This window comes from Schistocerca serialis, chromosome 2 (assembly GCF_023864345.2).
Source record: "Schistocerca serialis cubense isolate TAMUIC-IGC-003099 chromosome 2, iqSchSeri2.2, whole genome shotgun sequence".
NCBI classification, from domain to species: Eukaryota; Metazoa; Arthropoda; class Insecta; order Orthoptera; family Acrididae; genus Schistocerca; species Schistocerca serialis.
This window is the reverse complement of record NC_064639.1, coordinates 96,412,901-96,435,675: the sequence shown is the minus strand read 5'-3', so window position 1 is coordinate 96,435,675 and position 22,775 is coordinate 96,412,901. Positions and strand designations below refer to the sequence as shown.

The following is a 22,775-nucleotide window of genomic DNA, read 5'->3' as shown; positions in this document are numbered from 1 at the left end:
ACTTCTCAGTAAAAATCATTTCTTGCAAATTTACGAAAGAGTGCAACTCTTAGGAGCCTGCAGCTTCAAAACAGCAGGACTCTGGTGCTCTGACTTTGGCAAATATTGTTTGGCTGCACATGTGAGAATTCATTTGAGTTGGTCCTAAATGGGGAGGATGCTGAGGGAGTTTACATGATGGGGATACCCTAACTGATAACATTATTATAATGACTATGGAGGAAGATGCTGATGCACAATTTGACTTGCTTTGTGGACCAAAGTATTAAAGGCATGAACTTTCTTGTCTGGTTCTGCATTCTGTCATATGCTTTTCCGTTTATAGTAATTTCTGTTTTTTAAATATAAATTTAGCTGGTAAAAAATGACGATGTATTGTATGTAATGGAAATTATGTTGAGCGCCCATAAGCCCCAACGCACCACCTGTAATGGAAATTGTTGTAAAACATTCATTAAATAGATGAAATGTTTTTTTCTATGTTTTAAGCCATTTTATTGTACATCATAAGCTGCACATAACACATTAAATTGTCACAGTTATCTGGGCTCAGAGCCCATTGTAAGTGGCATCTGATACAGAGGACAAGCAAACAAATTTATACATACTGATATCTACATCATAACAATTGCTATTCGCTAAATAGTGGGGATAGACAGGCTCAACAGAAATATGTCTATACATTGAGCTTTCAGCCAAAAGGCCTTCTTCTGAGGTAGAAAGTGCGCGTGCGCACACACACACACACACACACACACACACACACACACACACACACACACAAAATTCACTCATGCATAACCATTATTTCTGGCTGCTGTGGCCAGACTAAGTTGTAACTGTGCCTGATGAGAGCAGCAATGCTGTGATGAGAGTAAGGAGGAGGCATGGGAAGGTGGGGGGAGAGGGAGAGCAGGGGCGTCAAGAGCAGGGTGTGTTGTAGGAAGGTGTAGTGCTGTATGTGGGAGCATGCAGGGATATGTCAGGAACAGAGTATGTTTGCTAGGTCACTCCAGTGCAACACAATCGTCTATTCCACCAACACACCCGCTAGTCCTTTTCCCCTTTTCTACTCCTCTCCTTCTCTCTCCAATCTTCCATCCACCCCCCCCCCCCCCCCCCCCTTCCTTCACCTGTCCTTGCCACCAAACTTCCCGAACTGTACCTAGCAGCCCTAGCCAGTCCTTACTCTGTTCCTTCATGCTCAGTCAAGCATCACCATATCTTCCCCACCCCACTCTGTTCCTTCATGCTCAAACAAGTATCGTCATATCTTCCCCTCCCCAACCCATGCCTCCTCTGTACCCCCACCACCAGAGTGCTGCTCTCATCACACACAATTATGACTCAGTATGGCCACAGCAACTGGACCCAGTGGTCATGAGTGTGTGTGTTGTGTGAATGTGTGTGTTTTCTATTTCAGAAGGAGGTCTTTCAGCTGAAAGCTAAATATATTGCAGTCTTTCTGTTGTGCCTGTCTGCAGCTCAGTATTTCTCTGTATGGTGAGTAGCAATCTATCCTTTTCATAACACAGTTATTATTCCAACCAGGACTTTAAATTGTCTGATACAACAATTTGTATACATATCAGTAGAACCCCCCCCCCCCCCCCCCCCCCTCCCCCATGAACCATGGATCTTGCCATTGGTGGGGAGGCTTGCGTGCCTCAGTGCTGTAGATAGCTGTACCGTAAGTGCAACCACAACAAATGGGTATCAGTTGAAGGGGCCAAACAAACATGTGGTTCCTGAAGAGGGGCAGCAGCCTTTTTAGTAGTTGACTGATCTGGCCTTGTAACACTAACCAAAACGGCCTTGCTGTGCTGGTACTGCGAACAGCTGAAAGCAAGGGGAAACTACAGCCGTAATTTTTCCCAAGGCTTTACTGTATGGTTAAATGATGATGCCATCCTCTTGGGTAAAATATTCCGGAGGTAAAATAGTCCCCCATTCGGATCCCGGGTGGGGACTACTCAAGAGGACGTCATTATCAGGAGAAAGAAAACTGGCGTTCTACGGATTGGAGTGTGGAATGTCATATCCCTTAATTGGGCAGGTAGGTTAGAAAATTTAAAAAGGGAAATGCATAGGTTAAAGTTAGATATAGTGGGAATTAGTGAAGTTCGGTGGCAGGAGGAACAGGACTTTTGGTCAGGTGAATACAGGGTTATAAATACAAAATGAAATAGGGGTAATGCAGGAGTAGGTTTAGTAAGGAATAAAAAAATAGGAGTGCGTGTAAGCTACTATGAACAGCATAGTGAACACATTATTACGGTCAAGATAGACACGAAGCCCACGCCTACTACAGTAGTACAAGTTTATATGCCAACTAGCTCTGCAGATGATGAAGAAATTGATGAAATGTATGATGAGATAAAAGAAATTATTCAGGTAGTAAAGGGAGACGAAAATTTAATAGTCATGGATGACTGGAATTCGAGAGTAGGAAAAGGGGGAGAAGGAAACATAGTAGGTGAATATGGATTGGGGTAAGAAATGCAAGAGGAAGCCGCCTTTGGAGAAAAGAGAACCACTTGTATGAATATCAAGAGCTCAGATGGACACCCAGTTCTAAGCAAAGAAGGGAAAGCAGAAAGGTGGAAGGAGTATATAGAGGGTCTACACAAGGGCGATGTACTTGAGTGCAATATTATGGAAATGGAAGAGGATGTAGATGAAGATGAAATGGGAGATATGATACTGCGTGAAGAGTTTGACAGAGCACTGAAAGACCTGAGTCGAAACAAGGCCCCAGGAGTAGACAACATTCCATAAGAACTACTGACAGCCTTGGGAGAGCCATTCTTGACAAAACTCCAAAATCTAGTGAGCAAGATGTATGAGACAGGTGAAATACCCTCAGATTTCAAGAAGAATATAATAATTCCAATCCCAAAGAAAGCAAGTGTCAACAGATGTGAAAATTAGTGAACTATCAGTTTAATAAGTCACAGCTGCAAAATACTAATGCGAATTCTTTACAGACGAATGGAAAAACTGGTAGAAGCCGACCTTGGGGAAGATCAGTTTGGATTCCATAGAAATATTGGAACACATGGAGGCAATACTGACTCTTCGACTTATCTTAGAAAATAGATTAAGGAAAGGCAAACCTACGTTTCTAGCATTTGTAGATTTAGAGAAAGCTTTTGACAATGTTAACTGGAATACTCTCTTTCAAATTCTGAAGGTGGCAGGAGTAAAATTCAGAGAGCAAAAGGCTATTTACAATTTGTACAGAAACCAGACGGCAGTTATAAGAGCCGTGGGGCATGAAAGGGAAGCAGTGGTTGGAAAGGGAGCCAGACAGGATTGTAGCCTGTCCCTGATGTTATTGAATCTGTATACTGAGCACCAGTAAAGGAAACAAAAGAAAAATTACAATCCATGGAGAAGAAATAAAAACTTTGAGGTTTGCTGATGACATTGTAATTCTGTCAGAGACAGCAAAGGACTTGGAAGAGCAGTTGAATGGAATGGACAGTGTCTTGAAAGGAGGATATAAGATGAACATCAACAAAAACAAAATGAGGATAGTGGAATCTACTCGAGTTAACTCGGGTGATGCTGAGGGAATTAGATTAGGGAATGAGACACTTTAATTAGTAAAGGAGTTTTGCTATTTGGGGAGCAAAATAACCGATGATGGTCGAAGTAGAAAGGATATAAAATGTAGACTGGCAATGGCAAGGAAAGCGTTTCTCAAGAAGAGAAATTTTGTAAGATCAAGTATAGATTTAAGTGTCAGGAATCGTTTCTGAAAGTATTTGTATGGAGTGTAGCCATGTGTGGAAGTGAAACATGGATGATAAATAGTTCGGACAAGAGTAGAATAGAAGCTTTCAAAATGTGGTGCTGCAGAAGAATGCTGAAGATTAGATGGGTAGATCACATAACTAATGAGGAGGTATTGAATAGAATTTGAAAGAAGAGGAGTTTGTGGCACAACTTGACTAGAAGAAGGGATCAGTTGGTAGGACATGTTCTGAGGAATCAAGGCATCACCAATTTAGTATTGGAGGGCAGTGTGGAGGGTAAAAATCGTAGAGGGAGACCAAGAGATGAATACACTAAGCAGATTCAGAAGTATGTAGGTTGCAGTAGGTACTGGAAGATGAAGAATCTTGCACAGGATAGATTAGCATGGAAAGCTGCATCAAACCAATCTCAGGCCTGAAGACAACAACATCAGTAGAAATGTAACATTACATACATGTTGTGCATGCCCAAATTAAATGACCTGTCTGTCAATTATAAAATCTCTTTGTAGTTAAAATTGACATGTATCTAGAAGACAAAGAACACTAATTGACATGGATCTAGAAGACAAAGAACACTATGTCTATTTAAAATCTAAATATAACCACATCTACGTGATCATGATTGGCTCCCACTTCAGTGTGGCGTACTTACAAGCTGTGGAGCACCAAGCAAACAAGATTTTCACTTGTTTTCTGTGTAGTTTCATAATGGTTTTCAATTTAAGGGAAGAAAAGGGGGTGGAGGTGGGGGTGGATATTCACAAGGTTAAGGAGTAGAAACACTTACTAAAAAAAATGCATTTTTCTGTGTGTCTGTGTGTGTGTGTGTGTGTGTGTGTGTGTGTGTGTGTGTGTGTGTGTGTGTGGGAAAAAGATTATAGAGAGTAAAGCGGTCAGAATTTTTCAAAATATTATGATGTGTTCTCTCCATGTGACCTCCCTTCAAAATCTTAATGGAATTTCCAAGTAGCATCTCACCTGATCTGAGTTCAGCTCTACAATTTCTGTTATACCCAAGAAAACTAGGGGGCCCAATATACATAGTTGTTCTAGGTGATAAGTAGTAGGCAAAGATGCATAGTTAGTAGCTCCAGGTTCAAAGTAGCTATTACATAATGGATTTTGTGCAATTAATTGAAGCAAATTAAGAAAATGTTGTTAGGTTCAGTAATCTTCATGGTGTATTGTTGCTTCTGTTTACACTTCTGAGTTATATGCATTATGCTTTAAACATGGTTGACTATATTACGCAATATTTTGAAAGACATGCAAATTACATACATGACTTTCCCACAGCACATTTAGAAATCAAATCATGACTCAATTTTTCTGTGCCAAATATGATGCACCTTTCCAAAGACAACACTATTTTTGCCTATTGATCTACTTACAAGGTGTGTGAGAAAATTTCAATGAATGACCTCAGAAAAATAGAGAAAACCAGAGTTATAAACAAAATATCTTTACTGGCCTCCAAAGTGATCACTGTTAGCTAGAACACACTTCTGACATCGGTTGTAATTCTGTTGGGAACTTTTAAAAAACACATCTTGTGGAACAGCTCAAAGTACTGTGGTTACACTTTGTAGGATATCTGCAATGCCTGTATGTTTTACTTTCTCACTCAACAGTAGGTGACTGTTCCTGAACACCTTCCTAATTCTCCAGATTTGGTGCCAGGTGATTTCTTTTTGATTCCCCTCTGTCAGTTACCTTGGAAAGGCTTATGCTTCACAGACAATCGGCGTGACCACTTTGCTTCAAGTGACTCCACAAGAAGCGCTTGCTGACAGATTCCAACAGCTTGAGAACTGGTGTTAGAAGTGTACTGAAGCTAATGGTGATTACTTTCAAAGCCAGAAAAGATAATTTGTTTTTAACTCTTGTTACCTTTGTTTTCCGAGACCGTTCACCGAACATTTTGGATGCACCTGTATGAGGGTCACTGATGATTGTTCAGATGAAGACTAAATATCGAACACGTATTGGTAACCTGAAAGTAGTATATCCACTTTTTTTATAACCACATTCTGTATAAATACAATTTAGCATTACTATTTCCAATAGTGCAAGTACTTTGATGAGGGTTGTCTGTTAGCGATGCTCTTAGACTACATTGCAGTTTATCATTGTACCTTGTCTGAATGTGAATTCTCAAGTTTTAAATATTGTTTTAATGTTATGAAAGTCCAAATATGACATTAGTGCCATTATTTGTATGAATTAGGTGTATGTTTGAAATTCGATTTGAAACACAATTTTCTACATCTATACTCTGCAAACCACTGTGAGGTGCATGGTAGATGGTACGTCCCATTGTATCAGTTATTAGGGTTTCTTCCCAGTCCATTTGTGTATGGAGATTGGGAAAAATAATTGTTTGAATACCTCTGTAATTATTCTAATCTTATCCTCATGATCCCTGTGTGAGCAATACATAGGGGGTTGTAGTACATTCCTAGAGTAATAATTTAAAGCTGGTTCTTGAAACTTTGTTGATAGACTTTCTCAGGATAGTTTACATCTGTCTTCAAGAGTCTGCCATTTGAGTTCCTTCAGTAACTCTGTGACACTCTCCCATGGATTAAACAAACATGACCATTCATGCTGCCCTTCTATGTATACATTAAATATCCCCTGTTAATTGTATCTGGTATGGGTCCCACACACTTTTGCAACATTCTAGGGAGGGTCACACAAGTGATATGTAAGAAATCTCTTTTTGCAGACTGATTGCACTTCCCCAGCATTCTATCAATAAACTAAAGTCTACCACCTGCTTTACGCACGACTGAACCTATGTGATCATTCCATTTCATATCCCTACAAAATGTTACACCCATGTATTTGTATAAGTTGGCTGATTCCAACAGTGACTCACTGATATTGCAGTATAGTCATGGGATACAACATTTTTTCATTTTGTGAAGTGCAAAATTTTACATTTTCGAACATTTAGAGCAAGTTGCCAGTCGCTGCAACATGTTGAAATCTTATAGAGATCTGACTGAATATTTATCCAGTTTCTCGCAGATACTACTTCATTTTATATAACTGCATCATCTGCAAAATACTTAATTTTACTATCAATATTGTTTGCAAGGTCATTAATATACAACTTGAACATCAAGACTCACAACACGCTTCCCTGGGGGCACATCTGTAGTTCCTTCTACATCTGATGATGACTCTCCATCCAAGATAACATGTCATGTCCTCCCTAACAGAAAGTCTTCAATCCAATCACAAATTTCACTTGATACCCCGTATGATCGTAATTTTGACAGTAAGGGTAGGTATGGTTCTGAATCAAATCAAGAAACAGTGCATCTACCTGGTTGCCTTGATCCAAAGCTTTCAGTATGTCATGAGGAAAGTGTGAGCCGGGTTCTACATGATTGATGTTTTTAAAAACATTGGCACTGAGGAGGTCATTCTCTTAAAGATACCTCATTATGTTTGACCTGAGAATATATTCTAAGATTATGCAACAAATTGATGTCAAGGATATTGGACAGTTGTTTTGTGGATCACTTCTATTATCCTTCTTGTAGACAATGTGATCTTCCCCCCAAGCACTGGGCATGGTTTTTTGTTCGAGGGATCTATGATAGATTATAGTGACAAGAGGTGCTAACTCAGTCGCAAATTCAGTATAGAATCTGCCCTTCAGGGCGCTCAGCATTTAGTTGCTGGGTACGGGCTTGGCGACCCCGGGTTCCCTGAGCTGAGGACTGGGAAGTGCCACCAGTCCTCAAGACCGTAAGCTCTGAGTGTGCTTAAACGACCACCGTAAGGTGTGACGGTGGAACTTTGTACGGTATGGAGCCCGGGGATCTTGGCTTAACTGCCTGGGTCGCGAGGATGGTATAAACCTCTACAAAAAAACCTTCAATCTCAAGGTGTGCTGTGTGCCAAGGAGACGCATGGCTGTTTAGGTAGAACAGTTGCTAGTGGGTGACCTCTGTTGTATTAGGCTTGCCCAGGCAGGCGGAGCTCTGTCTGGGTGGACATTCCTTCCCCTAGCTGCTCGTGGGAACACCGTGAAATGAAATACGAATAGTGTGTAAAAACGAGTCTCTAAGAAAGGAAAGTTCAATGCTTTACAGTATGACCCCCAATCATTCCCTTCCCTGTCCACACCAGGGGAGGAACGGCAGTCTAAATTACCTGGTGCGACGTATTCTCCTTGATTTCTGGTTTGCAGCTGAACAGATGGGGATGCATTTCTGACCACAAAGCCTCAGTTTTTTGTGGAAAATTTAGAGGACAAGTTTGGAGAAGTTGAGGACATGTCTAAAATGAGGTCTGGAGCAGTCCTCATACAGACAGCATCCCCAGCACAGTTACGGGCATTGCTTGCTTGTGACAAGCTCGGTGATGTTGCAGTCTCCATTACGTCTCATAAGAGCCTCAATATGGTTCAGGGACTTATTTTTCATCGTGACCTGTTCTTGCAGTCTGACGACGAGCTCCATGCAAATCTGGAACGCCGCGGTGTCCACTTTGTACGACGTGTCTTCAGGGGACCTAAAGATAGTAGAGTCGCCACCGGCTCCTTCATCTTGGCTTTCGGCGGAGACACCCTGCCCGAGAAGGTCAAGGTGATGATATATCGATGTGATGTTAATCCCTTACGTCCCTCCTCCCATTCGCTGCTTTAAGTGCTGGAGGTTTGGGCACATGTCATCGAGATGTGATGCCAACCCTACGTGTCAGGATTGTGGACGTGCCTCCCACCCCAACGTCCCGTGTTCGCCGCCCCGTTTGTGTCAACTGCGGGCAGAAACATTCACCTTGCTCATCAGACTGCATGGTTTATCAAAAAGAATGGAAGATTATGGAGTATAAGACCTTGGATAGGCTCACTTACACAGAGGCCAAATGCAAGTACAACCGACTTCACCTTGTGCGCATTTCATCGATGTTTGCTGCAGCAGCTTTGATGTCACCATTCCTGGCGACGAGCCCCCAGGCTCAGCCACCTTTTGTGGGCCCTCCAGCCCAGCCGTCTATTCCTGCCCCCCAGGTAGTTGGGGGAACACCCTCTTCCGTTGCTCCCCTGTTATCAACATCGGGAGTAACAACCATTCCTTCTTCGGGGACTTCAGTCCCCACCTCTGAGCCGGAGAAGTGACCGCCTCCTCTGGCTCCCCTCGCACGGAAGGGATTGCTTGGTACCCTCCCTTCCACGGTTACTGCCCCTCCAGCTGTCAGCCAGTGGCTGAAAAAGCCACCACCTAAGGGCTGTAGGGCTTCCAGGTCTTCCTCAGTCCTTGAGACTGGGTCGGAAAAGCCCACCCAGCCTGATAAACCGAGGGACAAATGGGGCTCTACCAGAAAGAAGAAAAAGCTAGGAGCTAGATGTTACTCAACCCGCAGCTCCTATGGAAGTTGATCAGGCTATTTTGCAATCAGTGGCGGTGAGCGCTTCTAAGGCGTAACCTATCCCCCCCCCTCCCCCCCCCCCCCCCCCCCCCCCCAGGTTCTTTCATGTCTTCACAGTTGGATACCATTACCCTTCAATGGAATTGCTGTGGTTTTTTCCACCACCTTGCTGAGTTGAAACAGCTTTTGTGCCGCAGGAAACCTGGTTTCCTGTTCGGCGGACCTCCTCCCTCTGTGGCTACCGGGGTCACTATAAGAACCGTGTAAAATACGACAGGGTGTCTGGCGGTGTCTGTGTTTATGTTCTTGCCACTGTTCCTAGTGCCCCAGTGCCACTTCACATGGCTCTTGAGGCTGTGGCTGTTCGAATCTGGGCAGGAATGGAGCTTACCATCTGTTGCCTCTACCTTCCCCTGGATGAGGTTGTCCCTCTTGCCGACCTAGCTGCCTTGTTCGCCCAGCTCCCCCCCCCCCCCCCCCCCATCCCCCCCATTCCTCCTTTTGGGGGACTTTAATGCCCACCACCCTTTATGGGGTGGGGCCCAGATCTCAGGCCAGGCTAGGAACGTTGAGGCTTTCTTGGCACAGCAGGACATTTGCCTGCTTAACACTGGTGCTCCCACCTATTTTAGCTTGACTCATGGCACATACTCGGCCATTGACCTCTCTCTTAGTAGTCCAGGTCTTCTTCCATACCTCAGTTGGAGGGTCCACGACGACCTCTGTGGTAGCGACCACTTTCCTATCCTGGTTTTTCTTCTTCAATCCCAACCCCCTGACCAGCTGCCATGATGGTCTCTTCGTGGAGCTGATTGGGCAGCATACACCTCAGCTACTATGGCCATTGCTCCACTTCCTGGTGACATTGATTTGGCAGTGGACGAGGTCACTATGGCCATTGTTTCGGCTGCCAAGGCAACTGACCCCTGCTCTTCAAGTACCTTAAGGCGTAAGTCAGTCCCTTGGTGGACACCAGAGATTGCAGAAACTATCCGGGACTGCCGTCGAGCCCTGCAACGGCACCGGCGTCATCCTTCCCTAGTGAATTTGGTTGCCTTTAAATGGCTGCGGGCCCGGGCTCAGTGGTTAATCCGGCAGAGCAAACAGGACTGCTGGGAATGATATGTGCCACCATAGGTTCTCGCACCTCCCCATCTCAGGTGTGGTTGCGGGTTCGGCGCATTTTTGGCTTTCACCCTCATGCGTCTGTCCCTTGCCTTTCTCTTCGGGGTACAGTTTGTACTGACCCAATCGCCATTGCCGAACATCTGGCAGAGTACTTCGCTCGTATTTCTGTGACAGCAGGCTACAGTGCAGAATTCCACAACATTAAAGAGCTGGCTGAGCGTACGCAGTTGTCGTTTCACACACACCGTTGGGAACGATACAGTGCCCCATTTAATGACTGGGAGTTCCAAAGTGCCCTTACAGCTTGCCCCGATACCTCTCCAAGTCCAGACCGAATTCACAACCAGTTTCTTCGCCATCTCTCGGTGCACTGTCAGGGTGAATTACTCGCCCTGTTTAACCGCATCTGGATGGAGGGCATTTTCCCAACTCGTTGGCAGGATAGCGTTACCATCCCGGTGCTGAAACCCGGTGCAGATCGGCTGGTGGTTGATAGCTATCACCCAATCAGCCTTACCAACGTTATGTGCAAACTCCTGGAATGGATGGTGAGTCGGCGGCTCATGTGGATCCTCGAAGCTTGGGGCATCCTAGCCCAGCAACAGGAAGGTTTCCGTCAGGGCCGCTCAGCGATCGACAATTTAGTCTCCCTAGAGTCGGTTATTCATACAGCTTTTACTCAGCGAGAACATCTAGTTGCTGTTTTCTTTGATCTTCGGAAGGCATACGATACCACCTGGCGCCATCATATCCTTGCTACGCTGCACAAATGGGGCTTACGTGGTCCACTTCTGATTTTTCTACGGAATTTTCTCTCCAATCGCTCCTTTCGGGCTAGAGTTGACACTTATTTTAGCTCTGCTCATATTCAGGAGAACGGTGTCCCGCAGGGCTCGGTTCTCAGTGTTCCCCTCTTTTTGGTGGCGATTAATGGTCTAGCAGCTGTGGTGGGCTCATCAGTCTGTTCCTCTCTATATGCCGATGACTTTTGTCTTTATTACAGTTCCCTAAGCATCAGTGTCACTGAACGGCGGCTGCAGGGAGGTATCTGTATGGCACATTTTTGGGCATCCAGCCATGGTTTTCAGTTCTCAGCCTCTAAGACCTGAGTGATGCATTTCTGTCGTCGTCAAATGGTCCACCTCCATCCAGGGCTCTACCTTGCCAATGAACTCCTTCTTATTGAGGAGACATATCGCTTCCTTGGCATGCTGTTTGATGCTCAGCTTACTTGGACACCTCATCTTCACGAGCTTAAACAACGGTGCTGGCGGCACCTCAACATGCTTCGCTCCCTTAGCCACACTGTTTTGGGGCTGCACGAACAACCCTCCTACAGCTCTATAAGATCTTAGTCCAGTCCTGTCTCGACTACGGGAGCATTGTGTATGACTCAGCAGCATCTTCAACATTGGAGATCCTCAACCTGATTCTCCATTGTGGTGTCAGACTGGCAACAGGTGCCTTCCGCACTAGTCCGGTGACTAGCCTTCTTGTAGACGCTGGAATCCCTCCCCTACGATTCTGCCGACAACAGTTGCTTGCGTCATACATTGCCTGCATCCATGCCTCGCCTGACCACCCAAACCGCAGGCTCCTTTTTCCATCTTCTGCACTCCCCTCCCCACGACGGTGGCCTAGGTCAGGTCTCCAGATTGCGGTCCGCGTTCGTTCCCTTCTCTCGTCGCTTGAGTCCTTTCCCCTTCCCCCATCCATCCGCCCCTCTTCTTCTACCCCTCCTTCGTCCCTCCCTCGCTTGCGGCTTTGGTTGGATTTGTCCTGCGACTCCAAGTCCTCTGTTCCACCTGCCAGTCTTCATCAACAATTCCTGGCTCTTCTTGCCTCGTTTCGCGATGCAGATCTAGTCTACACCAATGGTTCTGTGGTCGATGGATGCACTGGGTTTGCTTTCATCCATGGCGACTACATTGAGCAGCATTCCCTGCCTTGTGGGAGCAGTGTTTTCACTGCGGAGCCGGTTGCTCTTTATTGTGCACTTGCTCACCCTTCTGGGGAGTCATTTGTCATATGCAGTGACTCCCTGAGTGGATTGCGAGCACTCGACCAGTGTTTTTCTTGGGTACCCTTTGGTGCACGGTATTCAAGATGCTGTTTTTGCTCTCGCCAAGTGTGGTCGTTCAGTGACATTTTGTGTGGATCCTGGGGCCACATAGGCATTCCAGGAAACAAATGTGTTGATCGGTTGGCCAAGCAGGCCACCACTTTGCCACCCCTGGCGCTTGGTCTCGTGGAAAGAGACCTCCGGTCAGCCCTTCATTGCAAGGTCCGCGATGTCTGGAGCTCTGAATGGTCTGTCTTGAACACACCAAATAAGCTCCGCATGGTCAAGTCGTCCATGACCGTATGGAACTCATCCTTGAGGGACACACTTAGGGTCTCAGTTGTTCTCTGCCATCTCCGAATTGGACATATGTGATTGACCCATAGCTATCTCCTTCGTCGTGAGAACCCGCCCAAGTGTCGCTGTGATGCAGGGCTGACAGTGGTCCATCTTCTGATGGACTGCCCCCTTTTATTCCCCTTGCGGCAGTCCTTTAAGTTACCAGCTGCACTTCCTTTAATTCTTGGTGACAATGCCTCTATAGCTGACTCAGTTTTACATTTTACCCATGCAGCTGGGTTTTATCACTCGCTCTAGTGTTGGCGCTCTCACATGATTTCTCAGGCTACACCCACTCCAGTGACTTTTAATTGTGACGTGGATACCAAAATAGTGTCTTTTATGGTAACAAGTTGTGTTGATACCTCTATCAACGCTTTCCAGCTGGAGGTTCTTCGTTTATAGTTGAGTGGTTGACCTTTTACCTGATCCATCAACCAATGTAGTCTGTTTTACTCTAGTCAACTATTTGTTCTGCTCCTTTTGAGTGTCCTCTGTTTTGTGTTACTGCGGTGTTCATTTTTGCTCTGTACTTTTTGGTGTTCCCTCTCTCTGGGTGCAGAGGTTACGCTGTTACTGTATAGGCCTTTTACAAGTATGTCTGTTTGGAACTGGGGACTGATGACCTCGATGTTTAGCCCCCATCAAACCCCAAAACCAACCAACCAACCAGTGTAGAATCTGACAGGGATTCCATTGGGCCCTGGAGCTTTGTTCAGTTTTAACGATTTCAGTTGTTTCTCAACGCCACTGACATTAATGCTTATGTCATTTAATGATTATAAGGAGTCCACCTCGATTGCAAATGGAACCCAGATGTTGACCTAAGTTTTGGTGTGGCTAACCATGCCTTCTTCGGAACACACTAAAACTGCAAACCGCCTAAAGAGGCATGGTCCAACAGTTAGTAATTTTAGTGTGTTCGAAAGGAGGCATGGTTATCTGACGTGAGCAACCACCTGCAGTTGGCTGCACCCTATGGTCTTCATCGTATCCAGGAGGACCCTTTCCACATCTGGAATGACTCCACCCTTATGCACATGGAGTGCACATTGGTTTTCTTTCCCTTCTTGTCAGCCAAGTCCCAAAGGTGCTCCATAACACGCCAAATGTTGGAGCTCCCAACTAACAATAACCACACCCTCTGTGGTTGCCTGGATCTTGCACGCTGAGTGGTTTCCTCTGAAACAGGGCAGGCGACAGCATCTGGCTCAGCGAAAGTGTCAGCCACAGACAGCATCTGGAACCTGTTTGTCAGACGAACCAGGGAGGCCTTATGTGCAGCAGCCTGGGAAGTCTTTCATCACCTGCTTTGCTCTGGGGCAACCTCCCACTCTACCACAGGTGAGGGGTCAACCTCAGTGTGAGCAGTAACTGGGTTGGCCACCGGTGAGGACCGATCAGAGGACTCGGACATGCTGGACGTCTGTTGGATCCCCACGGCTGGCCCACAACAGTGGTGCCCATCCACTGCAGCCTCAAGCTGTGTAACCGAAGCCTTCACAGCCTGAAGCTGAGAGCAAAGTTTCACCAACTCGGCTAGCATCCACACACAACAATCGCAGTCCCTGCCCATACTAAAGACCACGGAGAACTAAACTATGCAGATAAATGGACTATTGGCACGTGCTGCGCAACTCTACTGTAGACCCTGATGAACACACAGGAACTTTGTCTTATAATATGCAGATATTCAAAAACTTAACTATCGAAGCATTCAGGTGAAACTAAATAATTTGCCCCTGATTAGGAACTTGTAATATGTGTCAAAATCGGTTTACTTTCCAACAAAAATGAAAACACAAGAAATGTGGCTATTAGATATTAAATTTACATGTAGTTGCATCACTGTTAATGGCAGCAGCTGCAGCAGTAAAAGTACTACCTAATGAAATCCATTATGCCGTGCTTCATCATCTGTACCCTGAAGCAAAAGGACAGCTCTTGTCTTGTTTCAAACTGATCTGGTTTCATGGACACTACCCCACAATTTGAAAGGAGGCAATATTAATTAAGTTCTTGAAACCAGGCAAGGACTGTAGTGCTCCTAACAATTACAGGAATGTAGCTCTTACCAATTGTATGGGTAAGTCTCTTGAATGTATGGTCACCTGCCACCTTGTCTGGCTGCTCGAATCCTGAGCTGCTCCCAATGCGGTTTCTACTGGAGATGGCAATTCAAGAGGCCTCCTTACACTGAAAACATTTGGTTTGTGTGTTTTTAGAACTTGAAAAAGTGTATGACACTACTTGGAGGTACAACATCCTTCGCCAATTTCGTGAATCGGGACTATGTGGATGCCTGCAACTTCTTGTCCAATCCTTTCTCGAGGACTGGCAATTTGTTATTGCATTTGTGATGCCTTGTCTGACTATTGTGTTCATGAGAATGAGGTCCCTCAGTGCAGTGTCATCAGAGTCCTATTGTTTGCCATCAGTGTCAATGGCATTTTCTCCACAGTCAGGAGCCCTGTCAAATGCTCTCTGTTTGTGGATGACTTTGCAATTTTCTACTCTTTGTCTGATCTTACAATGACAATGAGACAGCTGAGTTGACAAGTAGGAGGCTGGAAATAGGGGTCCAAGACAACTGGTTTTTGATTCTCGCCCGAGGAAGACTGCATGTATAAATTTTAACAATGCTCATCGAAGTTTTAACCAACCAGTGCTCACACTGGGGGACAATATTTTATTTTTTCAAGAAATTGTGCACTTTTTGGGTTTATTATTTGACTCACTATTAACTTGGCTCCCACATCTCAAAGACCTATGCACAAAGGGCTTATAGTCATTGAATATTGTGAAATGCCTTACTGGAAAAACAAGAGGATCTGACAGGTCCTGCCTCCTGCAGTTTTATAGGGCATTTGTTCAATCATGTTTCCCTTATGGCAGCATTGTCTGTGGATCAGCCCGTAATTCCTACCTCAAGATGTTAGACGCTGTCCACCATGAGGGCATTCAGATATCGACTGGAGCCTTTCAGACCAGCCCAGTTCTGAGCCTGTGTGCAGAGGCTGGTGAACCACTACTCTGGATTCGACTCTGTATACTTTTGGCTCGACAGACATTGAAAATCTCGGCATCACCTCAGTCATTGGCATTTAGTGCAGTGGTCCAACCCACCGCTGAATGGCTGTTCAGAAATTGGCCCCATGTGACCAAGCCATTTGGGATACGTTCTACAGACTGTCTCAATGATCTGGATGTATCAGACATAAAAAAACAGAGCCAGGGATGCAACGCATTGCCGCCTTGGTGTCTTCAGAGGTACAAAGTGATTTTAAACTTGACAAGAAAACTTATTCTCCAGATTATGTACTTTACAACTTTGATTTTGGCCATTTTAGGTATCTACCACAGCAAGAGAATGTCCTCGGTTGTTTCTGCTGTTTTCCGTGATAGTGGTTTTAAAGTGTGTCTTTCTGAATAATTTGCAAATTATGATGTGGAATTATAAGGCATTCAGATGGCCCTGGAGAGGATTCATGAACATCACCATACAAGTTTTCTTGTCTGTTCCGACTGACTTTCTGCACAGCAACCAGTTCACCAAATGTATCCAGTAGACCAGCTGATTCAGCTTATCCATGACTCCTTACAGCGGCTCCAATATTGTGGCAAAGAGATGATCTTTTGCTGGGTACCTTACCACATTGGGATACAAGGAAATGACATGGCCGACAAAACTGCCAAGGAAGTGTGTCGGGATGGTGCTGTCACTGAATGTCCCATCCTGTTGCATGCCATCATCTCATTTTCTGACATATGCATCAAGCTTTGATGGGAGACTGGTTGCAGATGACAGAAAACAAACTGCGGTTGCTCAAATCAACCACAGAGTCATGGCCGCCTTCATGTCAGCCTCACCACTGGAAGGAGGTTCTACTTACCAGACTGTGCATCAGACGTAGCCCTTTAACACATGGCTTCCTCTTCCGGCAGGAGGATCCAACACCCTGTGAAGTTTGCGTCATGCCAGTTTCAGTTCAGCATATTTTGGCAACGTGTATACTATGTATTGATATTAGGGCAGCCCTCAGTCTCAGTGGAGATCTGCCCATCATCCTCACAGATACTGATTTCAGTGTTACAAGAGTCATGAAATTTTGTGAACTGTCAGGCCTCATCCCTAAATTGTTGGGGAAGGGAGGCAGACTTAAATACATTATAACCTGCTTCTCATGTGGGGACAGCCTTCGTGCACACCCATGAGATTGGCATACTGACTTTTTGTCAAGGCACTAATGACTATGATGTTGAGGGCCCCTCACCTCAAATCATCATCATCATCATCACCATCATCACCACCATCATCATCAGCACCATCATCAGCACCATCATCATCATCATCATCATCATCATCATCATCCATATAATGGCTGTTCACTGAGTTTGATAGAGTCATAACAAACAAGAGAATTGCTGGTCCTGCAATATATCATCTCTCTGCAGTCTTGCTCACTGTTTCTGACATTTTCTAACTTAAGGTTTATTTGGGACATTATTTCTGTTTGTTGCATTTTAACAAACTTGAATGTTTTTGAGATTTCAGTTGTCATTGCCAGGTTTATATTTTCTCCTTTGTTTTGCAGGCAGCCCAGAAAGGAATGAGTGACACCATCTCAGGGCTAGTGTTCAGCTTCTATGCCTTAGTAATGTTCATCTCTTCTCCCGTGTTTGGTAAAATTGTAAGTTAATATTGTAGTTAATTTTCTTCATAAAATTCCTAAGTAAAGTGCTCTCTGTGATGTTTAGTTGTTCCAGTGCAATAGTCCAATGGTCCTTGTGTAAATTTATGTGGCATGTAATGGTAATATCAGCAGCAGTAGCAGCAACAGTAGTTGTCGTTGGTTGATAGATCGACAACATGTGGTAGTATAAAACTAGATTTACTGAATAAATATACTAAGCATGTTAGACATCTAACTGTGGAGAAGCCAGACTACCGTATGGTTCTTAAAGAGAGCAGCTGTTGTTCAATATTTGTAATAGCAAAATTTTGTTTTGGTACAAATTGTTTTATGTTTCTCAAAACAAACTGCCTGCACAAAAAAAAGTGAATCACCAAGAGGATGTGATTGGATGACACGTAAGTTTTACTGTACAGCCGTAAGTCACACTCAGGGTTGACTGGTTTTGCATTTTTATTTAACAAGAACATGATCAAAAACTCTGGAATTTACAGGAATATACAAAGTATGATGATACGCACACTTACATTGGCATTAAGGAACATATTCCATTTATATTATGGTAATTTACATTTAAAGTACAGTAGTTGGCTGATAACATTGTCAATATATATGGTTTGAATTTCTCAGTATATATCAATTACTACATTATTATCAAACTATGGTAAATTGCTACCATTTGTTATGAAATTTAATTTTCTGCAGAAAGTAGAAATATAACCACTTTTATGAGCTTGTATACAGACATGTTGTTATCGCACTAGAGAAAATTTCATTGTGCTGTAATACCTGTTAAAATAGCTCTTAAAAATCTTTACACATATATCGTTAAAATTATAAATTTAAAAATACAGTTTCTAAAAATATATTTGTTAGGGTAATATGGCAATAGATATTGCTACTCACCTTATAGCAGAGTTGTGACAAAATAAAATACCTACAGCCGTCCTTATGATTGTATTTTATTTTGTTGCAACCAGTTTCAGTGCTTGAATGCGTCATCTTCAGGCTGCTGTTGATGCGGTACGCGTTGATTTGATCCCTGTATATATCACATCAGTTGCCTGCATTACTCAGTTGGAAGTTGATGGTTGGAGTGCTGACACATCATCTGCGAATCCAGTAATGCTGGCAACTGATGTGATATATACAGGGATCACATCAACCTGTACCGCATCAACAACAGCTGGAAGGTGACACATGGAAGCATTGAAATTGGTTACAACAAAATAAAATAAAATCATAAGGATGGCTGTAGGTGGTTTTTTTTTTGTCACAATAGGAAACGGCCATTGTCCCAGAGACCTCCTGCCAAAAGAATGGACATACAAAAAATATAGCAGAGATTCTGAGTTGCAGATAGGCAGAACAAAAAGACAGCCAGAAAGCAAGCTTTTGGCCAACAAGGCCTTCATCAGAAATGGACAACATGCAAACACAACTCTCACACATGTGACCACAGTCTCTGGCTGCTGAGAACAATCCATCCTGGATTTTTCTCGGGAATACAGTAGGTAGATGACACGTCTTGGCTGATTATCTACAGCACTTTCACAAGTAACTGAAAGACTCCATGTAAATGAAATTCTTTTTGTTCATTTAATAAATTTTGATGGTTTTCTTGTTTTCTATGAAAATTTCTAATTCTTCTACAACGTTAAGCAAAGGATGTTTATCTGTGGTGTGGATGATTTTCATAGATTAAATCTAAATTGAACTGAGCACGTAACTGCATTGTGCAAGAAGGCATCTGTATCTCTCCATGCCCTACAAAAATATAAAAAGCCCTTCCATCTTGACATGAAAAAGAAACTTGTACAAACACTTACACTCCAATTATTGATTACAGCAATGTTATCCTGCATGGCCTTTCTCAGAAAATGTCACAGCACTTGGAACTGATTATGACTGCCTCTGTTTGTTATATCTGTGATGTTTGGCTTTTTGATCATATTTCACCATCATATGCACAATTATCCTGGCTGCATGTAGACAAGTGCAGAGAATTCCATACCCTCTATCTTGTCTATGGCCTTATCAATAAACACTTTCTCTCACATCTCTCCTCGGCATTGATGCTCTTGTCTAACAACGTGGTGGAAAAACCCACTCCTATTAGAGCAAAATCCTTTCTGTCCCACTGAATTGTTCTGCCAACTTCTCAAAGTCCTTCTCAGTAGCGGGAACCTGACTCTGGAATAATCACCCATATTATGTTAGAGAACTAAGTAATATGTCCAGCTTCAGATGGCAGTTAATGACACATCTATTAAAGCAACAATAATGATTACCTTTGTCCCTGTATGCACACATTACCCTCATACATTCCTCAATCGTACCTGATCTGCATTCTCAGCTGATGCAATCTCCTTAAATTTCCTTTTCTCAGTATTCACAATGTCTGAATACACCTATTTTGTACACCTATAAATTCTTTTGACATCTGCCACTATCATGATTATTGTCAGTGTAATTATTAATCATCATCATCATCAGCAGCAGCAGCAGCAGCAGCACCATTAGTGGCATCAGCTGCAGCAGTAAAAGTACTACCAGTATTAACTTTATTAGATCATAGGCAGAACAATTTACTCACACTGCCATTTCAGACACTCAAATCATTTTAATACTATCTATCAAAGATGTAATAATTTTAATATGAAACTGTGATAAAAAAAAACCGTGCTGTAGGCATGAAACTCAAGACCGACATAACAGGGAGCCTGATGATCCTAATCAGATCAGGTTAAACAAATAAATACGTACAAAAAAAATTAATTTACATAGATTCTTCCAGTTTCCTGGAGAAGTGTTGAAGATAGGCAGCCAAGGCATAATCTCAACTAACTGCCGCATTACCCTAACAGAAATATTTTAACAAAACTGTATTTTTAAATGAATTATTTAGGAACAAAAGTGATGTCTCACCGAAAGGCAGAAGCTGTGTGTCGTTGATAACCACAGAAACAAAATGTATGAAGCTTAGCTAGCTTTTGGAATGCACTTTCTTTTTCTATCTGTAGAAAAAACATGGACACACACACACACACACTCACTCACATGCACACGTCTGGCTCCCTACATTGTGTTCAGTCAGTGGTGCCAGCTCTTTACTGGCCCATGGTGAGTGTACTGGAATGAGGTGAGGGTGTGGGGTGAGCAATTGAGAGGCAGGAGGCAGGGAAAGGGTTGGGAGGAAATGTCGGGCGGCTCGTGGGGGAGTGGGAAACTGTCTGTGGGTTAGCTATGGATGCAGGTAGAGGGGATGGGTGGCAGACAACTAGGCACGCAATTTCATAGACAGGGCATGAGATGGCAGCACACAGCTAGCTGATGTGGGGGACAAATTGGGCATGGTAAGGTGTACACACACACACACACACACACACACACACAGTAGGAAAAACATGCACACAAACACTCATTCACATGCACACGTCTGGCTCCCCACATTGTGTTCAGTCAGTGGTGCCAGTTCTTTACTGGCCCACGGTGAGTGTACTGGAATGAGGTGAGGGTGTGGGGTGAGCAATTGAGAGGCAGGAGGCAGGGAAAGGGTTAGGGGGAAATGTCCGGCAGCTCGTGGGGGAGTGGGAAACTGTCTGTGGGTTAGCTATGGGTGCAGGTAGAGGGGATGGGTGGCAGACAACTAGGCACACAATTTCATAGACAGTGCATGAGATGGCAGCACACAGCTAGCTGATGTGGGGGACAAATTGGGCAGGGTATGGTGTACACACACACACACACACACACACACACACACACACACACACACACACACACTCACCTAGTTGAAGCTGGTTGGTTGTCATACCAATGTAAAATGCTTTGCAGTGGTTGCAGCAGAACTGGTTTATAACAAGGCTGCTTTCACAGGTGGTCTGGCCTCCGATGAGGTGATGGGACTGGAGTAGGTGGTGCTGGGTGTGTGTATTGGGCAGGACTTACATCTGGATCTTCCATAGGGTATGGTCCCTGTGGCAGGGAATTGGGGGTGAGAGGGGCATAGGGGTGGGATAGGAAGTTGTGGAGGCTGGGTAAGCAGCAGAAGACGACCTTTGGAGTGGTTGGATGTGTCTTAGGTGTTATGTCCCTCATTTCAGGGCATGACGATAGATAATCAAAAACAAAGTATATACTTAAGTTGTTCCTGTTGGGGTGTTATTGGTTTACAGGGGGAGGGGGTGCTTCTTTGTGGTTGGTGCTTGGGATAGATGCGAGGATCAGGTGTGTGAGAGGATATGGCACAGGAAATCTGTTTATGAATTAGATATGGAGGGTACTGCCTGTCTGCGAAGGCCTGTTTGAGGCATTTGGTTTACTGGGCAAGAGAGTTTTCATCACTGCAGTAGCCACACTGTATGGCAGGGATTTTTTTGGTGTAAAAGAGGTGACAGTTATCAAAGTGCAGGTACTGTTTGTGATTAGTGAGTCTGATGTGGACCGAAGCATGGATGGAGCCATCTTAGAGCAGGAGATCGACACCTAGAGAGGTGACATGATGGGTGATGGAGGTCAGTCGAGGTGAAGTGGATGAGAGGGAAGGTGTTGAGGTTGTGGAGGAATGAGAATAAGGAGTCCTGGCCATGGATCCAGATTGTAAAGATATCATCAACAAACCTGAACCAGACCAAGTTTTTTTGTTTTGGGAAGTTAGGAATGTTTCCTCACAAAGGCCTTTGCAGACAGGCAATATCCTGCAGATCTGATTCATAAACAGATTTCCCATGCAATATCATCACACACACCTGATCCTCACATCCATCCCAAGAACTAATCACAAACCCACCAGGGAGCTCACGGTTCTTTTGTGAGTATGTGCGTGGCGAGCATGGGGCCCCGAGCTATTGCAGCCTTCCTTCTTTCCAGGGCTGCATTTCCTTGCCCTTCCCCTCCTTTCCTCTCCTTGCTCCTTCGCCTTCGCCCTCTCCTCTCCCTCTCTTGGTGTCCTTTCTTATTTTGGCCCCGCTATCCTCCTGGTTATATTGATTTTGCAATTTAGTTTTGTTGCACAATCACCTCATCCTTTTGGCATTCCCTGGTCCCCCTCTGGGGTTTGACCTCCATTACTAAATTTCTATTCCATAGTGTGAGCCATTTGAGGAAGAGCACCTTACCTAGTGTCTCCTAGTTCATTCCACCTTTTCTTTTACGTCATTTTCTGATGCTAGGGTGCATAGCCAGCACGGTGGCCAGACCGTGTGGTGGGGTCACTATGTACCCTTTTGGTTGAGCCCCCTGAACACACAGGGATCACACTTCTGATACCTGAGTTATGACTTCCTCATGTCAGCCTAGGAGTGGTTGCTTGTCATCCTGGAGCATCGGAACTCCCGGCAATGGCCGGTGTGCCAGACGACCCTTGCTGTGAGTGGGTGGCGCCCGTGAGGAGAGCCC

At 44.3% G+C, this 22,775-nt stretch overlaps 1 protein-coding gene across 1 annotated transcript in view; it reads left to right on the top strand.

Moving 5' to 3' along the window:
• Positions 1–22,775, top strand: part of LOC126456776 (MFS-type transporter SLC18B1-like) — a 312,767-nt gene that overhangs the window by 71,312 nt on the left and 218,680 nt on the right. The window contains exon 2 of the mRNA XM_050092546.1: positions 17,277–17,372. Within this exon, the coding sequence (XP_049948503.1) occupies positions 17,277–17,372 (96 nt within the window). The remainder of the gene's footprint in view (positions 1–17,276; positions 17,373–22,775) is intronic.